This window comes from Megalops cyprinoides, chromosome 16, assembly GCF_013368585.1.
Source record: "Megalops cyprinoides isolate fMegCyp1 chromosome 16, fMegCyp1.pri, whole genome shotgun sequence".
Classification (NCBI taxonomy): domain Eukaryota; kingdom Metazoa; phylum Chordata; class Actinopteri; order Elopiformes; family Megalopidae; genus Megalops; species Megalops cyprinoides.
In genome coordinates, this window is record NC_050598.1 from 17345909 (window position 1) to 17364079 (window position 18171).

The 18171-nt window shown below is 38.6% G+C and overlaps 1 protein-coding gene across 2 annotated transcripts in view; it reads right to left on the reverse strand.

Annotated features, from left to right (window-relative positions):
* Positions 1 to 18171, reverse strand: part of nlgn3a (neuroligin 3a) — a 159225-nt gene that overhangs the window by 106056 nt on the left and 34998 nt on the right. Inside the window, exons 2-3 of one of the 2 annotated variants that reach the window (XM_036547588.1) lie at positions 8951 to 9636; positions 7198 to 7257 (exon numbers count right to left, since the gene is read on the reverse strand). In XM_036547588.1, coding sequence (XP_036403481.1) covers positions 7198 to 7257; positions 8951 to 9428 — 538 coding nt within the window. In that variant the 5' untranslated portion in view covers positions 9429 to 9636. The remainder of the gene's footprint in view (positions 1 to 7197; positions 7258 to 8950; positions 9637 to 18171) is intronic. The other variant, XM_036547587.1, reaches the window with a different exon arrangement.

Genomic DNA, 18171 nt, shown 5'->3' on the forward strand with positions numbered 1-18171 from the left:
TGTGTCAAAGGTCACATTGATTTACACTCAAGCCTCTGACCCACCACCTGCTAATTAGAGGTTAAAACCTGCCATCTTCAGTTCTTCAGTTTCACACTGATATTTGAACTGGATAAAAAATGATTAGGTGGGGATTTATTTATTTGTTTATTGCCTCTAGGATAAAATTTGATTTGTGAAATTCTGTATCACAGTAGACTAAAATTACTCAGCAAGGCAAGACTACAGTTCACCTAGGATAACACTCTGTTGGGATATCTGCCTCATACTTGCAGTCTTAAACAACTGGTTGTTTACTCCATGGATTCTGTCTGCAGAAATCTGCACATGATTACATCAGCCATCTATTTTACATGTCCACAGAATGATTTATGGTCCCTTGCATGCATTGTTTTTGTATGCTTTGCATTTATTCTGTGGAATTTGAGTGAATAAAAACACAACCAAAATTTAAACAATTTAAATTAATCTACAGGCAGTTGCCCTTTTCTGGAATCCTGATTATACACTCATAATAAAGAAGATAAGGAACATAATCAGAAAGTCTGAAACTGTGAAGCCATGATATGAACATTTCCTGCAAGACATGTTATGTCTATATGTTGAACCTGGGTGGACTTGTTCATGAGGGACTAGCGTACCCTGTGTTGTCCAGTATATGCAGCAGATGTGCCAAATATCTTGCAGTACATACTAAAATATACATATGCTGTAAAATCTGCAAACCCTGCCTCTTGTAATCCAGAGCTCTTTATAGTCTACCAATGGCAGGCTGTGGGCCGTTACACACATTATAATTTGGTTTCATAGCTAAAATGCTAAACTTCACTGGAACAGCTTTGTTTTTTCAATCACTACAACACCCAACATGCTAACTATTATTACTAATTACTGTTGTACTTTCAGCACAAAAGGAGTCTTCCTGCCAACAGAATCTAAACAGATGTTGACTTATGGTATTCATACATAACCCTGAATAAAATTGTGCAAGAAGACTTACAAGTCCCCTCCATCCTCTGCTATAGAAGAGTTTTTATATGAAAGTTAGTTTCTCCCATGCAATTCATAGGCTTTGAATTAAATTGATTAATTGGAATTCAGCCAATTAGCAAAGTGTGTAAGCTTGAGAAGTTCAGTGCCTTCTTTCAGTAGCACTGTTACTGCTGCTGCTACTACTACTACTTGTAGTATATAATAATAATAATAATAATAATAATAATAATAATAATAATAATATATAAGCTGAAAGACTGGGGAGATGGCTTGGAACTTTTCTTTCTAGCAGCTCAGTTAACCCAATGAAACAGATTTTAAAACATGTACAAAAGGGCAAATATTTCTTTCAGGCTATATGCTGCACTGTTAAAGAATCACCATTGCCTACATTGAAAAAAAAGAAAACAATCTGAATTCTGTCTTAACAGTCAATTGACTAAAGCTGTTGGACTCAAGCATTTTTGAGCAGGATGAGTGTCTGATCCTGGTACTCAGGTAGTTGTGTTACAAAAGAAAAAGGAATTATCAGGCTCAACCAGCAAGGCTTGACTTGTAAGGAAGCTGAACTCTACTCCATTGCTCTGGAAATGACTGTGTGTTATGCTTTCCTACCACATGTCCTTTTAAGATTTAGTCTCTGGTAGCTGAAATACCAGCTAAGCTGTAGAAGCCAGGAGGGCACCTTGGGCACTTTTCATTGCTCAGGTAGAGTGGAAGCAGGAAAGCGCTAAATAATCCTTCATGAAGCATAGACAGAAATGCAGCCTTCAGGTCAGCCCGTACTGGCTATACATTTAGCGCAAAGTGACCAGCAGGGCACTGGGCAACCAGAGAGGGAAAACAAGCTGTCTGAAACTGACCAGGATCCAGATTCTGCAGGTGTCAAATGATAAAATAAATCCATTGTGTTTTAACAGTTCCTCTTTCTGTCTTAAAAAAATGATAAGGAGCAACAGTTTGGTGTTATAATTTGGCCATCTTTTTTTTTGTTGACACAAACGGTCAGATACTCCACACCATCTCTCCTATAAGTAATCAGGAAAAAACGCCATATTTCTGAGATCAACACAGACCAGACCATGCCCATTTCAAAAAAGAAAGCCAGTGGTTGAAGGTAAAATGGGTATTATCAGAGCAAGGAAAACGTGGTTAACAGATCGCTTGAATCAATGTTGTGTGGTTTCATTTACACTGCCTGCAGTATGGTACTCTGTTTGTATGATACATATGCGGTTGAACTAAAAATAAATAATAACATCACCACTACAGGTTATTAAAATACTTTGTCAGATTCAATACTCTCCTCATAATTATACCTTTTAGTATAATGTAGTTTACACTGTAACAGCAAACCTCTTTACATATTTTATACTGAACAGTTGCTCAGTTTTATCACAGCAGTAAGCAAGTTTGAAAAGGTACATCCATTTTTTAGGAAGGGATCTCTGCACCATCTTATTTGTCTGGTACTAACTTTCTCTTTTTAAGGAAATTTAGAACTTCACTTTGGGATTTATTGTCTTGTACCACATTTTAGCCCTACATTTCCTATTGGTACATAATCTTTGAATTGCTAATGCTAGTAACATTAATAATATAGAGGCAGTTACTGTAGACTGCTCTTATTTGCATATCATACACAGTAACTGCACATTCCTTCACCACAGAGCATGCATGATCTGGCACTGCTTCTAAGAGAACAATAGCTTTAAGATGTATAATTCACATAGATGCAATGTAGGTATATTTTCCATATTACTGCACCGCACTTTGAAGTGAAAGAAAATGCCATTTAAAAGTTACAAAGAGCCCATTTAAAATCATTCTGACTAACCTTATATCAGAAAAAAATACAATAAAATACAAGAAATTTAAACAGGTGTATATATCACACTAATTAAACTAATTAAACCGTTCCCTGCTTGTTTAAGCTTAGTCATGTCTGTATCTTATGTTGAAACAGATCACAAGTAAAAAGCTAATAAAAATAATTAGTAAAGAGTGATGGAGAATCATTTATTCCAATATTTAGTAAGACAGAAATACCAGTGACTGTGAATGAACAATTGAATTAATGCATTCACTGCTTGTGAATTCCCAGACTCATCTACCATGTTATTTTCCAATAAAAATGTCAATGCATAGACAGAGGATGCAATTTACTGGCAAGAGGACTCTACAGAAAAAAAGTACCTGATGCAATTATGTGCTGTTTGGTTACCATTATTGTGTTCCAGTTTTAATTTGAAGCAATACCATTTCCTAAATGTATAAATAGCATTTGACAAAGCATCCTTGATACTCGTTTCTTCATTAGACAGAGCGTGAATAAATGCACCTGCTCATTCTGTCTAACCACAGCCACATGTTCATTTTTACCAGATTTTCCTTCAGTTCCACATCCTTTCTCTCCATCCAGTTAAAACAAAACAATGAAAAACCTTTTTGAGATATGTATTGTTGCCAAATCTCTTGTTATCTCAGAGGCCAGCTCGAACTAATGGGCTGCATATATACCCTTTTTGTATGCTTCTAGATCACTATGTCCACAAGTATCAGTTCAAAGTTTTGCAAGCTATGATAAACACTGTATTAAACACATTTATTTAAAAGTGATGTTTGACTGAATGAAGCCCATATTTACTGAGAGTAAAGCTCTAGAACACAATGTACCTAATAGACAGCACATAACAATAATGGTGGAAAAAAATCGCATTCCTCTGGTTCCTGACCCAGATAGACTAATGCACTAATCTTCTGAGGAGGGTATTTCCAAGGCTTTTGGTTTCAATGTGCATTGAATTTGACAAACATTTAGCATAAGCTGAACACATGGGGTCATTTTCAGAAGTAGTACTTGACAAGAGAATGGTGTCATTAATAGTGTTTTATGAGGGTAGCTAGCGGTTGCTGAAATTGCACAGAGATAGGGCCTGATTCTTACTGCCTGTTTTTGTCACTTTGAAGAAAAAAAAAACTCAAAACAAAAAGAACTGCTACACTTCCTGGATGCCTAATTCACTCAGAATCCTGATGCCCTCATAGTGCTGGGCTCAGAGAAAAGTGGAGCTATGGTGTCTTCTGACATAAAATGACAATGATTTGGAGGGTTTCTGGTACATCAATGACACCTTGCATTGAAATTCCCAGATGTGTGTAAATTTTCAGAGGCATCACATGGGGAATCCTAAATGCTAACTAAAAAGCTTAACAAAGTATCTTCAGGGACAAAAAGTCAACGGCCTTGTTTCCCAAACGATGTGAAGCTCAGCAATCCCCATTAGACGAATTACACGATGCAATGTCACAGCCAACAACTTAAAAATTATCCTGACAATGAATTTATGAAATTATCGTAAAAATGTGCTAAATTACATGCAGTCCAGCCCACTTATACAGAAAATATGTGCATGATTGAAGCAGAGAAATGAAATTCAAGTACTCTCCAATTGTCTCCTACATGGATGAATGTCCACAAAACATTGACTGTTGAATAAAACAATCATTACACGGCTGTGCACAAAATTTCAATATGAAAACAAATATATAGCTTAACTTAAATTTTCTTCTCATTTTGTATGCAGGCTTACATAAATCGCACTTAGCAATCCTACACATCACTGCTTTAGTCCAATCAGCAGATACTATATAACAACCAACCTCTCCCATGCACCAAAAGCAAGAACTAAATGAATCGAACTATAATTATCACACTCAGCTATGATCAATTGTCATAACCAGCGTTCACCTACAACCAGTTACAACAAGCCTTTGCCTAGGCTCAACTTCAATCATTATTGGGAAACGGGACACAACTATCCGTAGCCTTAAAAAAATTGCAAATGTAATGTCCTCCAAATCATTTAACATAGAGCACTGTGAAGAACAAGGTTCCTAGAAGTGATTCAGGAGGTGTAGCAATTCAAGATGACTGAATATAATATGCAAAAAAAACCTGTACATTAATTATTTTAACTGTCAGGGAAAACGTACCAAATTTGTTTTAGTTTTCCCCTCGTAGCATTATATAGCTCTAAGATCTACGTTATGAAATTTTATAGAGGTCTTTGCAATAAATAGTACTAGTGTTATAGTGTTGTTTATGGTCTAAACAATATAAAGCTATTAAAAAAGTATTGACGCTGCTGTTGTCAAACCCACATACGGATATAATTTCTTTCAGTCATCATATATACAAAGATATAAAATTGGAGAATAAAATTCTCAAAATTTGTAGACAGAAATCACCGTTATTTCAGGTCAGATGAGGGCAAAAACACTGTCACATCCAAACAGGCATACACATACTAAAACAAACACATATGATGAGCAAAAAAGTACATTTTAGACTAAAGGAACGAAGCATGGTAGACAGACATCTATTGTGTCATTAATGATTTATTCTTTGGAGCAAAGTGGCAGATATATTTTAAGCATTCCAACCAAGGGGGATATCGAAGGGAGAATTTCAACATCTTGCAAGTCCTGCAATTGGAAGTAAGTCAAAGGCAAAACTGCCTTCAGGGCCAGTCTGTCTCAGATGAAAATTGGTTTACAAAACCCAGAACGTGCGAATCACTGCACCAGGGGAGGGTGAATGCTGGGGTCCATTCTTTTCGTAACACAGCTTAAGTTTAACTATTTCTCACGCTAGTTATTGTTACAGGCTCTGTAAGCTTTCAGAATTCACGATAAAGCCCCCTGTGAGTTCCTTGTATTCATAAAACAAAACAAACATTAAGAAAAAAAAACAGCTGCTTGATTGATTAAGAGATATAGCTATCTCTACGACAGGGAAGCTGACATTGCTTTAGGTAATCAAAATTATAAGTAAAAAATAAGTGATAATAATTATATAGATGTGTCAATGTGTCACATTTACCTCATTACAGAAATGGAGGACATATTTTAAGATCAATAATTTCAAATGCAATGAATGTAATAGTGTAATGGTCAAGACAATATGCAGTTCAGACAATGAAAATGGGATTAGCGGACCCACCTTAAGTAAAATCTGACTGTTTAACTCCCAGCTAGACATTTCACATGGAATAAAGACAGCTTTGCACAACCATAAATATGACTATTGTGCCTAAATTGATTTATATTTCAGATATGTTTTTAACGGAATAGAAAATGTATCCAAGTGGACATTTGTGTCTGCTTTGCTGTCCCAATGATCTTCTACACTCAAAACTATGCAAAGATACATGGAATACAAATTAAATGTTTTAATTGATCAAATTTATAGTAATAAAAGGGAAATAATCTCTCTATGCTCTGGAATGATATAACTGAGATGATTCTCCAGATACTACATGTATGTTCACACTTCAAACAGCTCTTAATGCGATATAAGCGATCGCAAAATCATATTGGCCATTGAACAGAACATTGCTAGTTTTCTGAGACTCTGCTTTGCCTATACATATAAATGATGGTCATTAGCCCAACCTCATGGTGGTGCAAAAATCTGATAATATGTAATTCAAATAATATGAAGAGTTTGGTAAGTACTACAAGTATGATGTACTCTGAACTAACTGACGTGCAGCAGAGATCCACTAAGGTGTTACGTACTTTGAGGTATTCATATTGACGTGAATTGAAAGTGAATATCCCACATCATAGCCACACAGCAGAGGTAAACCTTGCAAATTATGAATTTGGTTATGTGTAAACTACATGTGAATGGAAATATAGTCCATATGCATGAGCAAAAACTTATTCTTGGCAGAATAAAACATGACATTTCTTTTTGCTGCAGCCATGTTGAAACTACAATTTGTAGAAACGTGTAAATAGGACAGGGATCTGCAAGAATACTCTCCAGAGAATTAGTCAGAATTTGGATTATAATTTATTACCATGCTTTGTTTCCAAAAGTAACGGTAAACGTCTTAAAATTAATATGAATAATTCAGTTTGACTCTTTAACTTGAAAGTTAACTGAATATGATTTTTAACAAAGACAAACAATGTCTCTTTTTCACACACTTACAAACGCACACACACACACAAACACACACACGCACAGTTACATACTGACAGACCCAATCTATCTGATCTGCACGGCTCTGCTCATCCCATTCAGTACTTTAATTTCAGAGTTGATTGATGGGGTTATCTTGCCGGCTTTTGAGAGGACGTACCAGTCGCTCTCTCCTCTCTGTTTCGTTCCGTTTCGGCTTGCTTACATACCTCCTTTTCTACATATTTTCTTGTTGGGTTTTCTGGCACATTCCTTGGATATTCTTTTGACTGTAAAATGAATAAAAGACTACAAAATAACAGGAGGCTCTGGAAAGAACAGGACGCATGCAACAACTTAACTGAATCCCATCCCCCCTCCACCCACCCCACCTCAGTCATTAACAACAAGAACAACAGAATACCTGTCAAGAGAGTAACGGGGGTGTTGGTTGCAGAAATATTCCCAAGTAACGGTGACAAATAAAGAACATTTGCTGCACCCTGAGACACAAGAAGCCCATTTTCACATGCACTTCTATGTAAGACCCATTACCGCCATGTAGGAAATGGATTCAAAATAACATTCCTAATAGCAACGCAGTAAATGGTTTACAGCAAAGCTCAATGTGCCCGGGGATTAGATAATATACTTAGAACCAAATGTAAGTATGTAAATATGTCAGAGCACTTTTATTCATTTATGAAGCATAATTTTATTGTCACAGGCATTTATGTAGGTTTGTGAGTTTATATGAATTTTGCATCAACAGCTGTACATACTTCAGCACAGAGTGATCCTGATAATATCAGCAGACGCTGCTCTTAACACTGATTTTACTCAATCATATGAGCTCCTGGTTAAACCAATGGCTGAATTCACACATTGTCACATCTAATGAAACACCTGCATCTTTTGAACAGGTAGTGCCATGGAAACCCCAGGAGTCTACTCTAAAATAAAGGGACCAAGCACAGCTTTGCTTGTGAACACTTAGAACTGATTGTCATCTTCATATCTGCATATATTATATTTTGTCCACATAAACTAGTATTATTAGTACTTTCAAATGATATTAAAGAATACCAACAGAAACCTAAAGTAGCAAGAAGTTATAAAACTGTACTATTTTACTACGGTGCTGTACCAGTAGACAAGTATTTAGATGTAGCACACATTTGATACTTTGCAAAAGTGGTCAAGACCAAAAGTTTTGTAAGGATTTATTTATTTGAATGGATATCATTTTAAACGCTTTGTTATTGGAGCTAATGGATTGAATGTCTGAAAATGTTGTGCTTCTGACTGTACAATGGCCACCAACCCTCTCTATGAAAGGATGAATAATGTAAATTGTAGTCCTTTTGGTATTTTTAAAACAATAATTCCTCATGTAATGCTAAATGTAATTCAGCATGGGGTGTTAATGTATTTGTAACTTCTGCAAGTAAAAGTAGAGTAGATTTAGGTCTAGATACAAACAGGACAGAAAGGGGTCTTACATTGTGTAGATTGATGCCACGGGCCTCCTGTGTACCAGACAGAATATTTCCCCAACCCTACAAAGCATCCTCCTCTAAGCAGGCTAACTGCAACCCCCAGAACAATCGAGACAGTCCATAGAAGAAGATGCAACAAGGCCATCAAGTCCAATTTGCATTTCGTTTTTTTTTTTTTTTTGGTTTTTGTCTGATGTTTGTCTGTGTTTTTGATACATAATTTTTGTGCTTGATAAATCACTTTTTTTCTGGAATTACACAAAAGAGGAACCCATAACAGTGGCATGGACGGGGATAGTTGATGAAAAGACTTCATGAGAAGATCAAGTCAAGATGAGAGACCAACATGAAACAGACACAGACGGCGCATGCACCAAACAACAGCTCATGCTTCAAACACGATACCCAGGTGACAGGAAGTCTGATAGTAGGAGCAGGAAGGAGGAAAGGTTTCTGGTTTATCCGGTGTACCCAACAGACTCACCATCCTCAGTTGGAACATAGATGTTTAAATACAAACAATCCTCGTTCTGATCCTGTATGTACGTGGCGACTATATCCAGGTTAAAGGTGAACCATATGGGCATCATGATTTCCGGCACGGCGTTGTGAATGTTCTGAGGGCAGACGGGGGCAAAGTGGGTGGCGTTCTTGATCCCGGACCAGGAGGAAGGGGGCTCAGGGGGCATGAAGCGTTTTTCTCCCACTGGCGAGGCGGCGTATGGCACTCCCAGGTACTGGTCTACGGGTCCCAGGATCTCACTGGGCAAAGGGACCCTTACACCTCTCAGCTTCCCATATTGTGTGTTCACCGTGGGGTGGTAGTTCTGGCCTCCGACTACCGTGAGACGCCAGCATAAACTCATTATCCACAGGGCAGCGCCACAGCCAGTGGTCGTCTTGACCTTGCACCAGTCCCGGAGGTGTGCAAGCAGACGGTTTCTCCTCGGTGCAAACCACATGATCCGTACGAATGGCTACCACTGCAAGACTCCAGCGTACACACCAAGGGCTACTGCGGTCTGCTCTCAGTCATGGAGTCCAGCCTTCCTGAATCCTTGCATTGGCTGCTGCAACAGGGGTCACAAAGCAAATACAAAAAATCTCACTTCTGCTGCGATCTTGTCTTCATTCACAGTCCAGTCCTCAAGCCAGATCGCTTATCCTCTGCTGAAAAAGAAGACAGGTAAATTAATTACTGCCCCTCCCAACTGCCAACCACTTCAGTCTCCCTCTTTTTTCATACTCATCTTTTTATTGACTTGGAGAGTCCCTTTTTCTGTAGTGACATAAAATATAACACAGAAATATGACAGCTTTTCAGTGTTCCCATCAATAAGCACAATCACAGGCCCTCAGACGTATACCTAGTGAGTGCATTCATTCATTTCTTCAGTGTTGTTCATATGTAAAATGGATATGGAAGTAGTAATTTCAACAGCAAAACCATGAAGCAATATAGGGACTAGCTAAATTTTTAGTTGGTTGTTTTGAGAATGACTGTTTCAGAAAACCTGATAAGAGAACAATGCAATTGTAAGACACGGCATGTCATTCACATTCAGTCACAGAGATACAGACACCAGGACCACTGTAATCTGTCAATCATATATTAATGCATACCCAGAGTTAGTTTTTCAATTCAGGAGTATTGATTGTTTTCCCCTCCATAGAGATGCAAATATGCGAAGTAATGCATTTTCAATGAGGTTTCTCTTGTCAGTTTTTTTTAAAAGATCAAATTTACAAATGTTACACACAAAAAAGGTGGAATATGACAGCACCGCAAATGCTAATCACTGGGGCAAATCGAAAGGAGACTTCCCAGTTGTGCAAGGCACGGCATCTCTTCACAGACTGATCAATTTTCAATTTTTGAGGCTTCAGAACCTCAAGCCCTCTGCTGCGATCCGGAGTGTTTGAACGACAATGGGGGAAAAAAACCCTGTGGTTTAGTGGAGGATATTGCATTCCAAAAATTACTTTGTAAATGATTTATAATGTATCATCCAGTGGTGTCTCACTCACAGCACCTTGGAAGCGCAATATTAATGTTCCTGCGGGTGCAGTTATCACTCCACAGCACATCCCACCCACTGTGATGGAACAGCGAGTCTGTCAGTGACTACCCCTCACCCATAAATGCAATCTCAGTCATAAATATGCACTTATAATCCTACTACAATACAAACACCCCCCCCCCCCCTCCCCCCGGCTCACAAAGCGAAGAGATCACGGCACAGGTGAGCTACAGTAGAAGGAGACAGACGGTAGCGCAGGTGTGCGATCCTGGAAGGTTGACCTCCCTGCTCCCACACTCTCGCCTGCTAGAACATCGTTCCAATTCTGGCACAGAGCAAGACATGCAGTCTCACAGCAAGAGGCAGCCAATACAGTAGCATCACCTCCAAACCAGTCCTTTTGTCTCCATTCCATTTTCCTTTGGCACTTCACAGATTATAGCACAGTCTTGGAGGAGGGTTAGACATGCACTCGCTACACATAGGTGGATACCAATTGTTTAGAAAGAATAGAAAAGGCCTAAATGTCCTGGAATTTGGAATAACGGATCCTCTATATCCTAGAAACAATATATGGATTAAATAATGGAGTGAAAATAGGAAGGCCCCTTAAGAGTAATACATTTACGGCCACTACAGTCACACTGCTTGAGCACCAGAGGCTAAAATTAAAACTGCTCCTGTTTACTTCATTTTATGAAAAAAACAAACCCTGGAAAAATATGTTTTCTACCCTGGAATTACTATAAAATGTTGATATACAGTAATGTACAACAAACGACCAGTTTGACAGGTTCTTTTTCAGTTGGGAACCCTTTGTTTTTTATTCCTTTATAATCCAAAAAATATATATCTGTACTCCAAGTCTTCATTGCCCCTCAAATTTCCTGTCAGTCTCATGCGCCATGTCAGCATTCATTGCCATTTCACATTTCTTTCTCTCCCCACATTACAGAAAAAACCTCACCTATGTCTTTTTCATTTTTTGGTATGCAATTTATGTACCTGCGGATCTCTTAAAATGGACAGTACAAAGTGAATAAAAGCGCATGCAAATTGCCCTGAAAACCACACCTCCCTACCTAGGGCCTGGTGGCTATTAGTGCTATTAGTCCACATTTCAGAGCACAGTCACAAGACACTCACTTTAATTATGAAAGCTGAGCAGATACTTCAGAGAAAATAAAGCTGCTCTGGAACTGAGATGAGCCTTTTCAATATGTCTGCATACATGCATTCAAATTAAAAATGTCAGTATCAAATATTTATTTTTATTATTTTAAAAAGGAAAATGCCACAGTGTGCTTGGTTCAAAGTTTTCTCTAACAGTGTTAATTTGGCAGATCATAAATCAAACACAGCAAATAATACAACCAAAACAACAAACTATATTGACGTTTGTATAAACATACAAGCGATATGTATAACAATATTTGAATGCATTGCAAAATTATGAATATGAAAGAGTAAAATTAAAATTGAGTGTAGAGGAATTTTATGATGGCATCTGTGTGCCAAATCTCCCATACAGCAACAAGATGAAGCACATGGACACGGAGAGGTTGTCTGTGGTCTGTTACTTCATACCACTAGGTAGCTATTCTGTCTCTTGCAAAGTGATCCATATGTAGCGAGACAACTGACACGTAAATTGGAAAGTGTTGCTGAACAACAGATTTTGGGGAGTGGGACTAGAAATGACGGATGATGGTTAGGACCAAGAACACTGGCTATTTTCAGCATAACTGGGATTACAATGCAGAATTATGCGGTTCACCCCACCCTCTGAACCAGGCCTGTGTATTTGTTCTTGCCTGACCCTCATCCCCACCCTCACCCTCACTGTGTTAGGTCATCACTGCATTTTACCATTGCCACAGTGAGATTTATTATTATTATTTTTTTTAATATTTGTCCTCTGGTCCTCTTCTCTGGTAGCAAGCTGACAAAGTGGTCAGAGAAACTTTTAACTGTCCCAGCTATTTCACAGAAGATCACTGTATCCTGTGAGGTGCAAGCCGCAATGTAAAAATAGGGAACATTGTTGTCGAATAGTAGACTGAATCATCAAGCCAATATTCACTAGAACATGACAGCAAGCACAGTGTGCTACGATAAAATTATTTCCTTTCGTATTTACTAGCTAGGCCTAGCTTGGTGCTGCTTTCTGAAAAAACCTGACATTGTACCACCAATTCACTTACCTTAGGAACATAAGAGTGTGTTGTATGAGACACGTGGCGATTTGTTCTGACAGAACACGATATGATAGGGGACATTATTTGTGGGTGTGCTCAATGGCGCCTGTATGACCATTGAGCACATTAGGGTAGGCAAATTAATTTATCACACCAATTGAGTTAATTATGGAATGTCCATTAATCAATGGAGTGTATCCTGATGGTGCATTCTATCTGCCTTCTGTGCTTTCATATTTCAGACCCCAGTGAAAATATTATGCCATTTCAAAATTTATTGACAAGTCTATTAAATATGGTAAAATGCAATATTTCATGTGTAAACATAAATGTGAATTTAATAATTGCCTAAAAGGGGAAATTCTTCATGTTTAAATTAAATAGGCCAATGTTATTCAGATGAAAGCAAATTAAAGCAGTATAGACTGACAGCAACTTTTAGACCTGTGAATATGAAATGGTGTAATTTTAAAATAATTATTCTCAACATTTGCAGAGACACATTTCAAAACCACAGAAAAAAACATGCTTAGTAAATGGTCTGCAAAGTGCACAAGTATATAAATATCTAAATAAAAGCCAAAGCCAAAGAAGAAGCATTTTTCAAAGTCTAAAAGGTGATAATATTACAAAATACACTGTAGGTTAAAAAATACTAATAAATGATATGCTAAAAAGATTTTTAAAAAGCAAATGCTAAAAAAAAAATTCAATTTCACAAAAATGGAAACTGAGGTTGTCAAATGTTAAACACAGTAATGTGGTGTAACTTCATAACATCACAGACACTGCACATACGCATAATTGTTATTTATAAAACAAAATATTTTGTTGTGAGCTTCATGAGTGACAGATTATAGAAATTACAACGATATGCCTATGAGGCAGGCTTTTGGGGTATATGGCGAAAAGCACAGAAATAAGCCAAAAAATGCTACACAAAATCATGGATGCATATTTAGAATACAGTGCTCAGTTTTGGTCGCAACATTATGTAACAATATTGACACTATAGAAAAACAACAAAACTAGTCTTAGGGCTGAAACAGATGGCTAATGAAGAGAACCAAGACAGCTAATCCCAGTCAGTAAAAAGGGTATCACACTTGGCTGAAGATTTACAGTATAGTCATAGTCCCTGGGATTCTTTAAAACAAAACTTGACAAAGTGACAGTGAAAGAGCCTGCTTTGTTTATACACAAATGATGAAGCTGACAGGCATGTTTGCAGCATACCTTCATATGTGCAGTATTTATAGTATCAATCTTAGACTGTAAATGACACAATTTTTCTTACAATCCTACTGCCAAAAGGTTGCCTACGGTTATTTTCAATCATTTCTTTATGTGATGTATCATTTTATACTGCAGTTGGCTAGCATTAAATGTTCCTCCCACATTGTCACTGCAGTAGTGCATGTAAGCCCGGTTGTTTGAATGCAATCTGATGTCATGTGCAGCCCTGACAGCACGTCTTTCTCTAATTACCATCCACCCAAATCATCATCCACCCAAGAGAGAAGGATTTTTCTTTTTTCCTGTGATAGGGAAGACAGTGGTGCACTGCCACTGAAGACATGGCATGGCATGCACCGTGACAACCAAAATGTGGAAGGCAAGATACCAGAAGACACGTAGGAGAAAAGAAATTGAGACAGAGCAGCTGTCCGCACAAAATGTTGGTGAAATGATGCTTGGGCTATGATGCTATTTTCAGACGGAGGAGAGCTTTGAGCATTCTCCCTGGCCCCCTGCTACTTAGAAACACATCTTTGACCACAGACTCAGATGAGTGTATTTTCTGGCTGACCGTGTGTGAAGTACATCTGTGTTTGTTTCTGTTTCGCAACACTGACGCTTTTTGATTCTGCCTTTTCCACCTCACAATCTTTATATAAGATTATTGATGCCAGTTACAAAGGGCAGAATAATTAAATATCTTATTTTGAACTAACCCAGCATAACTGTCTCGACATACAGTGAATTGTATCAGGGATTTCTTTTGACTATTACAAAATAATCATACTGTTTTGTTGACATAATATATATTGTGTAAATGCTAATATAAATTATTTAATATACAGTTTATCAATATATATATCAAACACTATACCACTGCCTACCACCACCCATTATCACAAAGTTCTACCCCAATTAATCATTTCTCTGTTCTAAATTATAAATTACTTTGACAAAATTTAGTAATGCATAAATGAGGTGCTTACCATTAAAAAGATATGACATGAAATATTGTTATATCACGTAAAATTTCCCCTAATGAAATACAGTCACAACACTTTAAAATCATTGTGGTCTCTAAGCTCAACATCATGTAATCTCTCACATTACTACGAATGAACTTAGCTCTGGTATGGACAGGTCCTTCATCACTCTCTTTCCGTTTAGGCCTTTCGCATTCTAAAGATGTGGTAGATATGCAGCCACCATCAAAGACACCAGTGTACAGGGACAATTATTTTGATGAAACGTCTGCTAGAATCACACGTGTAAATAAGGGTGCAGGGGGGTCAAGCTCCGATATTCTTAACCTGCAGGAGCATCACCGAAGAGGAATTGCATTCGTTCTACCATCATCCACATCAACCACAATGTATCGATCCCCCATCTCTTTGGCCTTGCAGCTGGTAATAAAGTACAGCAAGAGACACACTGCTGACTGTAAGAAGGGTTATTAGTGGCTAATGCAGGACCACACTCCTGCATGTACATGATGTTCAGTGTCCACCTCCTCCTCCTCCTCTTGCCATTGAGATCAGATTAATTGAGCCTGTTTAATACAGGTGGAGGAATTCTCATTTGTCATCATTCCCCAAGACCACGGTCTGCCTGCTACAACTAAATGTATCAATCAATACCATTTAAGAGGGGGAAAAAGAAAAAAAAAACAGGTTCTGTGGTTCTGCGTAGTCCCACAAAACACACACACAAAAATGAACAAGTAAACATTGCATTCACCTTGTGTCTCCTGCTGCAGTAAAATCTCTCCAGCATTTGCAATAAAAGTCAGAGCAGAAGGCTGAACACCACAGCTGCCTTTGGTCCATAGAGAACAGATTGAATTTGCCCCACTGACAGAAAAGGGGAAAAATGAACGCTCTAAAAGGGTGGTGGCCCTGGGTTCTCATCAGCTATCATCGCCACTGCGACAGAAGCTGGGCTCTAAGAGACTGCATTATTCCTCTCTGAAAATGAGTCCTTTCATGTTAAAACAAGCTTCTCTGAACAGCACAAAGCTGAGCCTGGTTCAGTGCAGCACTGCCTCCATGGTTGTTAATGTCTGCCATTTTAGAGTATCATGCCCCGCATGCATGTCCATTAGAGAATACGCATCTTTGTGAAGTAAACACCAAACATGGCAGAGTGACAGTTTTAATATCTCCACTGTCTTACTACTGAATATGGGGACATCAGGTGGGTTTGTTGTTTCCCTGTGGAACTGTATGGGAAAAACTAACAAAGCTCTACAGTCATACAGTATATTTAAATGTCTTTACAAATAAAGATCCAAGTATTTCTGCACAACATTTTTGAGGTCCTTCAAGAACTGTACAGGAAGAAAATTATGTAAATTAGCCATTTCTCTGAGATCCCCTAGATGACTGCTTTCCAGTATACATTTGAACCTTTAGTAACTACTGCATTTTGTCTAGCTACATTGTCTGTGAACTGAGTATTTATCTTAACACTGAACCTCAGCTGTATTATTTTTGACTCTGTTTTGTTGCCTATGGTTACACCATGTTATCTGCACAAGATGTTGCTGGCCATAATGGCCTTGTAAGTCCCTTTGGATAAAAGTGTCTGCTAAGTGAATAAATGTAATGTAACATTAATTGATGGACTTGCATCACTGCTTAATGCAAGCAGGCATTCAAGCTGTAAATCAGATGCTATTTTAAAGGCAACTATTACCTACAAGACTGCCACCAGACTGGATTTAGCCACAGCTGATGTAAGGTTTGTGCACAATCAACTTTGGTCAGCTATAATAGTCTTGTAACGTTTTGTGGCTGAATAGTCATCCTCCTCTTTCCATATAATGAACACAACGTAGCTAAATACTAAGACGTAGTTATCATAAAAAGTTGTCAAGCACAATTAGTCATAATTGCTTAGGCATAAATGTACTTGCTTTTGTATGTCCTTGTGTTTTTATGCCAATGTTGTTTGTGTTTTCCTTTCAGAAACAGTGAGTAGATATGCTGGTATGAATCCTGCATCAGAATTTTAAAAATCCTGTCTAAGCAATACCTACAGTAACACCTTCATAAGCACTTTATTAAGATTCATAAATATTTATACCTGACATAGACTGTCATAGTGTGTACTATTTTGTCAGCTGACATAAGTTTTTATGACTGTTCATTCAGTGCTTATAAGGGTTTATTTCTTGCTTAGTAAGGTGTTATGTACTGTTGATTTAGGATCCTTTGAGGAAATTATTATGAAATAAACACAAGGTTCAGTGCAGCCTCAGTCCTATGGGAAGTTTTCCTGCAGGTTTTACCTTTGCATGTAAATATAGTTTTACCTAAACGATATTTACATGTGGATAATTGTGTGAACCTACCTAACACACACTGATGAGCCAAAGCATTATGACCACCTGCCTAATATGCTGTTGGTCTTCCGTGTGCCGCCAAAACAGCGGCGACCCGCCGAGGCATGGACTCTACAAGACCCCTGAAGGTGTCCTGTGGTATCTGGCACTAAAACATTAGCGGCAGATCGTTCAAGTCCTGTAAGTTGAAAGGTGGAGCCGCAGTGGATCGGACTTGTCAGTCCAGCACATCCTACAGATGCTCAATCGGATTAAGTTCTGGAGAATTTGGAGGCCAGGGCAACGCCTTGAACATTTCATCATGTTCTTCAAACCATTCCTGAACAATGTGTGCAGTGTGGCAGGGTGCATTACCCTGCTGAAAGAGGCCACTGCCATCAGGGAATACCATTGCCATGAAGGGGTGTACCTGGTCTGCAATAATGTTTAGGTATGTGGCACGTGTCAAATTGACGTCCAAATGAATGGCCGGCCCCAGAGTTTCCCAGCAGAACATTGCCCAGAGCATCACAGTCCCTCCACCGGCTTGTCGTCTTCCCACAGTGCATCCTGGTGCCATCAGTTCCCCAGGTAAACGGCGCACACGTGCCATCCACGTGATCTAAAAGATAACGGGACTCATCGGACCAGGTGACCTTCTTCCACTGCTTCAAGGTCCAGTTCCAATGCTCACGTGCCCATTGTAGGCGCTTTCGACGGTGGACAGGGGTCATCATGGGCACTCTGACCAGTCAGCGGCTACGCAGCCAAATATGCAGCAGGGTGCGATGCACTGTGTGTTGTGACACATTCCTCCTGTAACCATCATTAAAATTTTCTGTGATTTGTGCCACAGTAGGCCTTCTGTCGGTTCGGACCAGGCAGGATAGCCTTCATTGCCCTCACGCATTGATGAGCCTTGGGC